Source organism: Diaporthe citri (assembly GCF_014595645.1).
Source record: "Diaporthe citri strain NFHF-8-4 chromosome Unknown scaffold_9, whole genome shotgun sequence".
Taxonomy (NCBI): Eukaryota; Fungi; Ascomycota; class Sordariomycetes; order Diaporthales; family Diaporthaceae; genus Diaporthe; species Diaporthe citri.
In genome coordinates this window covers 469,910-481,028 of record NW_025064854.1, presented here as the reverse complement: position 1 = coordinate 481,028, position 11,119 = coordinate 469,910, and the positions used below count along the sequence as shown (strand labels likewise).

General features: G+C 56.7%; 2 protein-coding genes across 2 annotated transcripts; both read right to left on the bottom strand.

Moving 5' to 3' along the window:
- Positions 1 to 398: 398 nt before the first annotated feature.
- Positions 399 to 770, bottom strand: INS49_015288 (uncharacterized protein; the record flags this gene model as incomplete). Its single annotated transcript, XM_043175970.1, has 2 exons — positions 399 to 612; positions 664 to 770. 2 exons carry the CDS (start codon positions 768 to 770, stop codon positions 399 to 401), a joined length of 321 nt encoding a protein of 106 aa, XP_043019425.1.
- Positions 771 to 3,353: 2,583 nt separating this feature from the next.
- INS49_015287 (uncharacterized protein) lies at positions 3,354 to 9,181 on the bottom strand (the record flags this gene model as incomplete). Its single annotated transcript, XM_043175969.1, has 2 exons — positions 3,354 to 5,990; positions 6,047 to 9,181. The coding sequence occupies 2 exons, from the start codon at positions 9,179 to 9,181 to the stop codon at positions 3,354 to 3,356; spliced, it is 5,772 nt and encodes a 1,923-aa protein (XP_043019424.1).
- Positions 9,182 to 11,119: the final 1,938 nt, after the last annotated feature.

Below are 11,119 nucleotides of genomic sequence, written 5' to 3'. Positions count from 1 at the left end.
AGTAGGGGGGGGGGGAGGAGGAGGGGTTGATCCATTGGACAACCAACCACCTATACCAGGGTGAGTTGGGTGACCTTTTGGGTTGTTGAGTAGCACGCCGTTTGTTCCTGGCGTTCTTCGGGTGACACCCTGTGAGGTACAGCACCCCCCTTCTCTCCCCACGTACCTCGTGCGGCAATGAACAGCAGGCAGAGCGAAGCTGAAAGACCGCCCGCATGTGGACTTGGGCATTCTCGTGGGGACGCGGCAGATTAACGTGGTTGATCTCGAGCATCCACCACCCTCGCCCCCTCTCCCTCCGCAAAGCGGACAGCTGCTTCCAATATCTCTGTGCAAGCGCCGCCGGTAAGCAGCGCGACACGATAGGAATTCTCCGACGTGGGCTGCCGCCGCATACTTCACTCAGGTCCACGTAGCACGGAAGCCGCCGCCGCCTGCTCCTCGATTCTGCTTTCCGTTTTTCTCTCTGGGAAGCTTTTCATGACATAGTCGCGGGCGATGTCATTGCTCCCAGGATATGACCCCAGAAGCACCCTTGGCAGACCGTTGAGCGCGCCAGCCAGGCTGCTTCGCCGAGGGTTCGGGGTGGGGATGAGATGGCTATTCCCGCCCCTCGATCAGTCAGTCCTCCTGGGTTTCTCTCGGAGACTCATAGTGACTCACTCTGTTGCGGCGTGACTGTCAGATGTTTGCTCGAACGGCTCACAGCGTGGCAGCGAGACACCCATCCACCCCAGGCCCATGTCCAATATGTCCAATATGTCCAACATCGGGGTCCCTTGGGTGGCTCAGCCCTGCGAGGCTACCAAGGTAGCCAAGCTGACAACCGCATTCCTGCCCTCTCCCTCCTTCACCAGCGTGTGGTCGCATTGCATTCTTCGCACCTTTCCAGATCGGGGCATGACGAGAACGTAGCCACGACGCGGCTGAGCTGACCGCGTCATCCGGGAGCACACGTTCAACTGGCCCGCGCGGGTTCGACAACCGGAGGGGGGAAACAAGTCACCCAACCCATCACAGGAATGTGTGGTGTTCGTTGCGGCGTACTTTTGATGCCGTCAGTTTTCTTTTTTGCCCGGTTGGTCAGAACCCCCTTTTTTTATTGTTTTGCTTCTTTTTGCCATTTCCCCCCGGGCTGCCGTCCTATCGGGTCGTGCCTCCCTCTCACCGCACAATAGTATACCGTCATATTGGAACTTGGGGGCGCCGCCCGCCGCTGGCGGACAAGGGAGTTCGTACGCCAAGGGCATGAACGACGTTTGCCTGTCAAAAGCTGTGTGCTCTATATTTGGGTAGGTTGCTCGCACTGGCCCCACTGGATGCGGGATCCGGATCGTCAGGCACCTTAGTTGGCCTGCATGTCAGACGGATAAGTTATCCTCAGGAATGAGTGCTTATTCGCCCGCCGGACGGCACTTCATGCGCACGAGGGGGGGTGGCCGTGTTCGCCCAAACGGGCTACGTCTTAATTGCTGTCCTTTCCTTCTTTCGTCTTCTCACCGCTTTTGCTCGCCCCGGCGTCATCTCGAGGAAGCTTGAACCTGGACGATTTGGGGTGTGATTCCATTCCCGGCCCCTCGTGCAAAGGGTTTCAGCTCGCTGCTTGTGCCAATCAAGGTTACGCCGCCTACGGGCCGATTGGCTGGGGCGGGTTGGACGAGCGTGCTCCTCCTGATTGGGATCTGTTATGTGGTCAGCCACCCAGTGGTCAGACGGCTCCGTGCTCACGTTGTGGCTCGGCCGGCTACGTGGAGTGTCGTGAGGCATCGAGAGACACTGGAATATAGGTGTGGTGCCAGGGAATATGATCCATGGTCCCATATGGGAATCTACAGAATCCGTAGAACGTTACTTTTGGCCGATGAAGTGAATCCCATGTGTTGTTGTTGTTGATGTTGTTGAGACACTGGCTGACATTGTGCAGCTGGCTACAGTCATCCGTAGATTGATGTCCCCATCTCCTAGTCACTAGAGGCATGATTGATCGAGGCAAGCCTAACTGATCGGTATAGTCGACTGATCTTAAGAGGAGCCTCAGTCATACCATAGCGCCATAAGCAGCTGCTGGCCATGCTATCCTAGTCCCTGGATGACAGGTCAGTAAGCCGGCGAGGCGTGAATGAAACATCACCACGTGCGTGATTGATCCCTTGAATGCTACGTGGTGTCGATGTCTCCGTCGAGAGAGCGCTCCTCCTCCTCCTCCTCACTGCGACGATCCTCCTGCTGCAGAATGTGGCGGTCTCCCCGTTGGTTGCGGTGAGCCTGTATCCTGAAAGAAGGCGAGAGAGGGGGGCGGGGGTAGGGAGCAGACGCAGATCAGCATCGAGATGGCGTCGATGCCGTTACAAAGGGATCATTGAGGCCAGAGACGGGGACGGGGACGGGGACGGGGACATGCGTTGTCCGAGGCGGGCTTTGGGTGTCATGCTGACCCCCACGGTGCTTCTTCCTACGGTGGGCTTCTTCGTCTCTCTTGCTGTACCTGAGGAGGGCTGGACTTACCATGGGCTTGTGCCTGGACACACAGTTCTCTCAGCTTTCGCTGCTCCCGGGTGGCGAGGCCCCGGTACTTCGCGTGTAGGTCAGAGCCGAGTTATGTCGGTTCTCTTTCTCCATGGCGTTCTTCAGAATGGGTGTTCAGGATAGAGGGATGCGAGAACCCCGGATGGAGCCAGGTGTGGTGGGAAGAGCATTACCGGCAACGAACATATATCACTGTGTCGAAATGAACATCACGAACAGTTCCAACGGGAAGAAGCGGACAGCTTTGTGTGGTAGGTGTTACTTTATTCTGTTCGCAAGACCAAAAAGTCGCTCGCTAGTCAAAAATATCAATACATCACCACCCACCAACCCAGCTAATCCGGCGTGTGCTTGCTTCGTGTATTGCTCGCTACGGCTTCTTCTCCAGCTTCATGAACGTTGGGATATCATGTCTTGTACAAAATCACGCATTAACGCGTGCCCGTCCCGATCCCGTGTCTTTCCATCCCAAAAGACCCTCGCTGTCCCAACCGACCGACCAACCTACCAACCAACCAGCTTTCCTTCCATCTCTCCTATTTCGAAGAAGCACGCCCGTACAAGACGGCCGGCCATCCGTCTAGCCTGTTGTCTAAATGCACAGAAAGAAAGGATGAACGTAGAAGGAATCTCTCGGCCCAGCTGGCTGTCTCAGAACAGCCCCTGTCCTCCAAGTGAAGGGACCAAAGAAATACCAATGCATTGCCATGCATAACATCCTGTAAACACCTCGCCATGCGGACCCTTATACCGTTGAAACAGACACAAGCAGCCAATAAACATATGAAAAGGAAAAGGGAGACCCGCGTATCGTGAGCGTGTCTTATTTACCACATCGGGCCTTCCGGGAGCAGAGGTTCGCCGAGGCCGATGTTTACCTCCTGAGCCACCAGCCCAAATATCCAGTTCGCCTCCATCGCGCTGCTGCACTGGAAGCACCACTTGGTGACCTTTCCGGACAGGCCACCCGTCTTCGGCGCGAGGCCGACGTTGTTTTCCTCGTCGCGCACCTCCTCCCACACGTTGAGGATGATACCCCGGCTTCCTAGTCGGCTGAAGCACTTGGACCCCAGCACGACGTCCAGCACGATCAAGGGCTTGTCTTTCTCCGGGTTGGATGATCCGAAACCAAACGACTTCTTAGGGATTTTGGTTACGATCACGCGCTTCTCCATGCCGTGCCTGATTCTCAGTTCCTGCCTCATCCCAGGAGGTGGCCGTGTGATTTGTAGGTTGCAGTTGCCGTGATCCTCCCATTTCGAGGACGTGACGAGCAGATGGCAACGGATTCGTAGATTGTCACTGCCCAGGACTTGGGTGCGGCCGCTTGCCTCTGCCAGAGACACTGATGGGGATCGCGGGGTCGTGATACCGTCAGCTGAAGAGGAGCTGCTGGTGTACAGGGAACCTCCTGCCCCACCCATCGCTGAGTTGGGGCGGCTGTAACGGTCGACATATGACTTGTTGATGTTGAAAGAAAGATTGCCGGTGCCGGTCAGGCGCTTGAGCAGGGACGGCGCCGAGATACTGGATGATGTACCCTGAGATTGAGACAAGGACTGAGACGGAGCGCGAGTCGAAGCACGGTAGCTGTTCTTCCTACCAAACAAGCCACGGCGGTTACTGCTGCTTGACTGCGACTCCGGACCTTGCTGGACTGCCTGGGGTTGTCCAAAGGCACGGAACCGGGATTCTTCTTCCAAAGCTCTGTATTTCGCGTTGTTGAGGCGGGCTTTGTGTACAGCCATGTAAAGTTCCGTGCCCTCGTTGGCAGAGGGTGCACGGAAGCGGAAGATCTTGCCGTCGATCTTGGAGAGCTTGCAGTATGGCCTAACCGGTGAGCGAATCTCGAGGTCAAGAATCGTACTCTGGCGTATCATCACAATGGGTGTCAACTCAAGGGCGATCAAAGGCTGCGTGCGAGCAGGATCGGAATCATTTAGCTCAGATGAGCCGGACGAATTGAGAGCTCCTGGGCCAGAGATTGAGTGCACAGCGAGCGGGTAGGCCTCAATCAAGCCCGGGGTGATGTTGATGGAGCACGGCTCATCCAGTGCCTCTGTCCACTGGCCCTTCTTGTTGGACCAGTACGAGATGGTCGCAATAGTCTTGATAATGTACTCGGGATCCTTGGCACCTCCTGGGCCAAGTCGCCCATACAGACCAACTTGAGAGGCCGATTGGGAAGGGGCGATGCTATTGTCAGAGACGACGGTTTCAGCGCCTGTTATATCCGATTCTTGCTTGATACTGATAGCCGGCTGAGTGTCTGGCACGTCGGCCTCATCAAGTTCGTCGCCGGAGGATTCGACTTCCGAAGCCGAGTCGCTCTCAGTCTCCGACGAGTCAGAAGAGACGTCGGATGGGCGGTACTCGTGTTTAAGAGGCGACGAGCCACGGCGCCTGATCTTCGACGCAGGGGGGTTGAGGTCCACTGGCGGACTCAGGGTTGGAGACTTCTCGGAAGAGAAAGTGCGGTGAACCGGAGGTGGAGGGGCCCCGTCTTCACGGAACGGCTTGTTATTCGGGGGCGACTTGGTAAGTTTCCTGGGCTCAGGTCGCATGTCCTCCCGCAGCGGTGTCGTTGGAAGAGAATGGGGCCGAGTGTTCGCAGGAAGAGAATTCCGAGTCGGGGTCCTCTCTGGGGACTCGCTGCCCAGAGGGTTCGATGCCACTGATGTCGGAGTAGTCGGAGTAGTAGGCGAGCTTGCGTGGCGTGAGTGATAGCGGCTCGGTGTTTTGGCCTTTGGCCGATCCCCAGTCTCATTAGATGCCTGCGATGAGGTCAAGCGAGGCTCATGAGACTTGCGCCGTCCGGCCTGCCCCGTGCCTGTTCGCTCTCCCCATGGAACAGAGACATTTGATTTGGGCGACGGGACAGGGGTGACGTCTTCGATCAGAGTGCGGTTTGTGGCCGGTGGCAAGGGGTTTGTGCCTAGTATATCGAGCCAGTCCAAGACCTGGTCTTCGAGATCGGTGGATAGCGTGAACACTTCATACCACTCTTTTCCATTGTGTCTGCCACGGACCATAACAACTAGAGCGCCAGGCTCCCCGCCCCGACGAGCTGAGATCGCGGTCTTTGGGATGGGAGGGAACATGAGGCAGCATCGTGCGTGGCCAAGATCCCGTATAAGGATGTCGCCCCGGTCGAGCGGGTCTTTTGGCTTGTCTCGGTATATCACCTCAACCCGACATTCAAGTCTCTGTCCATGAGAATGGGTGAGATCCAACGAGAAGTAGTCCTTGGCGTTGACTTGCCTGCTTGGATCAATGAGAATGCGGTCCATGACGTTCAATGTTCGCAGGTCGCAGCATCGGCTTGTGTCAGTATTGTTTGCATCCTCGTCCGTCTTGCGAGCAACCTCCTCACGATGGCGTCTGCGTGCCTTTTCCTGGAGGGCTGAGAAGTCATCGATCACCGCTGGTAGATCTGGATGTTGATTCCCGAAAGCTTCCGCGCTCTGTTCAACTGTCAGTTTCCGTCACATCCACGAATGCCACTGCAAGAGTACGTTACCTTGAGGAGCTTCAAGAGGCCCCTGATCCGTGTCACCGGTCTGGTCAGGAGATGTTGAAGATCGACAGGCTGTCCCTTGGTGTCCACGACGTCTCCATCCTCGTTGCGAGGCATAGCATTGACCAGGGAGTCCTCGTCGTCAGCTCTCCCTGGGGCTAGGGCAAGATTCACAACAATCCCCTCAAAGCCAAGACGCCAGACATCCAGGTATTTATCGTATACAGGGTAAGCGGTCAGGAGCCAGCTGAGGATTTTGTTGACATCGTGCTGAGGTGCCCACTTGTGCAGGTTCCTGAGCTTCTCCAGGGCAATACCCATGTTGACCACTGTCTTCCCCACAGAGTCCACCTGTCCATCTGTTGAAGGTCCGAACAGATCGGTGGCGTAGTCTTGCTTTCCATGGACTACTTGATTCAAGAGGACTGGGATAGCTCCATCCACCAGGGTTTTTAACTCCCGCTGATAGAAGTCTTCGTCGACGGCAAACTCTCTCAAGAGGTCGTCCACGGTACCCTTTCCCAGCCTGCTTGTCCGCCTCCGCAGGCTGCTCGTAGATCTGATACTTCTGGCCCGTATCGGAACATCTTCTTCCTCCGGTAGAGATAGGACCGAGACGAGATCAGAGTGCTTCGTGAGACGGCGTTTCAACCCCGAGCCTTTGCTTCTTCGTGAGGCCGCAGTGGACCTAGTAAGTCCTGTCGTCTGCGTTACGGTGGTTTCTGACAGCATCGACATGGTCTCGGACCCGACTGTGCTCGCTGACGCCTCTGAGGCGATAGTTGACAGCTCATGCAACCCACTTGTCGGTGGTGGTTTTCGTCGGGGAACAGCTGGTGTCATGTATGGGCCCTCGGTGTTGCTGCTGACATCTGTGGAAACGTACGATGATTCCGGCGACAAGGAACGCCTCCGGCTTTCCTCAGGATAATGGCGGCTATCATGTCCTGTGTGCTCGTCATTTTCGTCAACCTCATCCATATAGCTGACGTCCGATTCAGTTCCCATGTCCTGATAGCTGGAATAAGCCTTCGTGGGGAGTTTATGTCCGCTGGACTCTCCTCTGAAAAGGTTGTTCAGGGTCTCGCGCAAAGGCCTCTTGACAGGGCTTTGCTTCAAAGGAGAAGAACCACCCCTAGTAGCCTTGCTCCTCTTCAGGCCTGCCGAGGGACTAAAACGTGACTCTGCGGGCTTCTCTGGCACCTCAGTTTGGCTGTCGTCGTCGTCCCTGCTCGGATCCTCGGGAATTGTCTGTTGTGACGGAGGCGTGCCGGCTTCTTTCTTAGGCTGCAACTCCGCAGATGCTTGTCTCCGTGCCGGCTTCTCGACGGGCTTTTCGACCGACGCTGGCTGAGCAGATTTGTCCACGAACGGGTCAACCGTCCCATTGAGCCAGCTTTCGATGCTCGGTGGCTGGTTTGTGACCGGCTTAGGCGGGTCGACCCTCTCATGTACGATCTCCTTGGCCCCTGTCACAATCTTTTTGAACGCCTTGGGCACAGCCTTGAAGCTTGAGGTCCTTTGCGCCTTTGGCCGCCTGATGTGGTGGTGATCTGCCCCTACCGGCAAGTCAAGCTCGCTAAAGGCTGAGTAGCCGAATGGCACTTCTGCGAGAGATTTTGCGGGAGCACTGGATGGCCGATCGGAGTCATCCTGCGACGCTGAATCCTCACTTGTCCAAGACTGATCATCCTCGGACAAGCTCCCAGTCTGTGTGGTGGCTGTTTCGTTCACAGTCAGAGCTGGGCCCGAAGCGCTACGCATCCTTCTGGGTGGTACTCGAGACTTTGACTTCCTCGTAGGAGTAGTCTCAATATCTGTTTCCGGCTCTTCGATAACTTCGATCCTGGCTGACGGCGTTCGGTCCCGTCTTGTGCTAGGAACCCTAGCCCTCTTCTCTCTTGATGCTGTCCTTGAAGAAGCTGACTGAGCAGGCGCACCATCTGATTCAACGGGGCGCACTCTGATCCCGTCATCCGGTAATTGCGCCGCCGTCTTGACGGGCCTGACTCGGATTCCATCGTCGCCGCCAGCTCGGGGACTGGCCGTACGCATTGGCTTGATTCTGATTCCATCGTCTTCTGTCCTACTGCTCTGGGTCTTCGTGGTGCCTGATAGCCCGCTGGCAGCTTCCTCGACTGTGATTGTCTCTCCACACCTGGTGTTGTACTTTTGCGTCGGCCTGGAGGCTTTTGGAATCTCGACCTTGGGAATCTCGGGAGGCTCCGGGGAAGCCGGTAGCTCAACTTTGCTTGCCCAATCCTTGATTTTGTTCTGCTTTTTTGGCGGTACGGCCGTCCTCTGCAGGAAGTCCTTAGGGATCGGGCTCGGGCCCAGGCCCACCGCTGCTCCCGCTTTGTTGCCAGCTGCAGTGGCCTTGGAATTGTTGTTACCGCTATTTCTTTTCATCCAGTGCTCATCGCTAACTATTCTCTTCTTCGGAGGGCCTTTGATGCGAGGATCGTCCGGTATCGCCACCTTGGGTATCGCCTTTTCCTTCGGCTCTGCGGCTGTCTCCTTCCTATTCTCAACCTTCCCAAGAGGAGACGCCTTGGGCGAGGTTGCAGATTTCCGCCGGGGCTTTTGCCGGGATTTGATGCGCACACGATCTTCCTCGGTCACGCTGTCGGCGTCCACATGTACAGCAACCTCGGTCGGCTCGCTGGCAGCCTCGTCGGGGTTTCCTTGCACCATGGCGGTAGCATTGGCCTTCTGCCATGCCTTGACCCGAGCCTGAACCTTACCAGGCTGTTGGACGCGGCGAACGGCATCTTGGCGCATCTGCTGGTGCAACTCGGCCCTCACCGCAGCGGCGTCGAGACTCTTCCGCTTCGAAGCAGCGACACGGGCGGCCGAGGGTCGTCCGAGGAGGAAGTCACCCAGCAGAGTGGGCTCGACAGGTTTCTTGACAGAGGGCTTACGGACTCCCCCAGTACCACCTGCGGCGCCAGTCGCAGCAGGAGCACTCTTCGGGGTCTGGGCGGAGTTTCTGCGGTTTGGGGGAGTGGCGACGCCATTGTTTCCGGATCGTTTGTTGCCTGGGGACGGATTCCTGGCAGCTGAGGCGCGGCGCGGAGTGAAGGGCTGTTTGTCCTTGTCTTTGCTGCCCTCGTCGGCTGACGGTTTCGCAGGGGCCATCTTCTACAGTTGAACTTGTCAGCACCGCCTGGATCCCCCATTGCTTCGCAGTGTATATGTATGCCTTGGGCCGTCAATGTCCCGTTTGGGAGGTCGGCATGCGCGGTGAAGAGAGAGAAGTGGACCGGCTGAGCAGGGCGTTATGACGTTGAGGGTCGGCCCACCGAAATTAATCTAGAAGGGACTCTGAGGGTTGTACGAACCTAGAAGAACCACATGCTGTCATAACGGGGCGGCAGAGCAACGGAGGCCACAACAGTAAAGGGCAGAGTGAAGGGAATTATGGTGACAGCCTTGCATGTGAAGGTCTAGGGAGTCTCTAGACTACCGCGTACTGGTATCAACAAGTGTGTCTTTCTGTCTGTCCCTCTGTCCGTCCGTCTACCACTTCGATGCTCGAAGGGGTAGGGAATGGATCGACAGGCGGAAGAAAGCGTGACAGGGACAGGAGCCGACAAACAAAAAGGATAGGTCGATTGGCTGCTGCGAAGTGGGCACAGCACGTGTGTAACAAAATGATTGTCGAGAATGACAGGCAGAGAGAGACCGGCAGCCAGACAGCCCAGGCCGGGACTTGACAGCGCAGATCGCAGGAACAGCAGATCGAGCGATACTCCAATGAACGAGCGAAGGAGGGAACGAAACGACCTCGCACTCTGTCCTCGGCTCACGGCAAGCGAATAGATGCCATCCGACACGGTGCGACGGACTCGAGGAGTATGTACAAGTGCGAGTGCGAGGGTGTGGACGCATGTTGGAGGAGAAGCCTGGACGGGGCGATCCAAGCCAGACGGGCCCGAACCTGGCACAGGGCAGCTGCAGCTGCAGCAACCTGAAAATGGAGGCTAGGCAGGCCGCTGGCAGGGCAGCGTCCCCAAAACAACAACTCCAGAGGGAGCTTTGGCCAATGACGAGGCGCGGTGCAGGCTGCAGACGGCAGCAAAATAAACAAATGGAGCCCGGGTGGCCCCTGCCAATCCCTACAGTAGCTCCATCAAAAGATCCGATTCTGGGCCCCGCCGGCCAGAGCTGGGCTTCCACACATGCCAAAGTTGGCCCCAGCTCCACTACCAGCCTCTATTTTATCCAGGCCAAGTTGCAGCAGCCCTGCGCGGCATGCCCAGCTAGGCCAGGGCATAACCCTGCTTGCACTTCTGGCGATGATCCCAAGCTTATCACCTAGCCCAAAGCTTGCTTGACATGGGAGATTCTATCAAGATATCAATCTTGGAACCTTCCGAATAGTCGAGTCCTCCATCCTGACGGCCAGTCTGCCATGCTGATGTGATGCTCTGCCATCCTGTTGTTGTGCACAGTAATACGAGATGAGCTGTCATATCCTCTCTCCCCTCATTCATCATCCCTCCCCCATCCTTCTCTTCTCTGCTTCCAACTCCTTCCCTCCCCTCTCCTCCCGGCAGTCCGAGGACGAGTGCATCTGTGGTTTCACAGCGCGCGCGGGATGCGATGCGACTACCCGTCGCAGGCTTTTCCATGTTCCAATGAGGCCAGCTCAGTCCGTTCTCAACAGCTGACATCCTATGGGTGCTACGCTGCCTTGGTATGCGAATGTTGTTGGGTTATGCATGCATCCATTTGTCTGGTACGGCGAAAGCATAAAGCCCGGACAACCGCCCTCGACCTTGGACAAGCCATCCTCGTCGCCCACAACCAGCCAGCCTCTCCACTTTGCCGCTATAATGTTTCGAACCTGGCAATACCATACCGTATTGTCGTCGCGTTCTGCCAACTTCGTTGTCCGTCCGCCCACCCTCATGACAATAGCAAAACCTGGAATATCCTGCCCAGGCCACCATTGCGAGCGCCTCCTGCAGAGGATAAGCCCATTCATTTATCGTCAGTCAGCATTAGCACGTCTTGGCAAAAGAGCGGCTGAGCCGTCTGCACCCTTTCCTGACCGGTCACGCCCCAATGGCT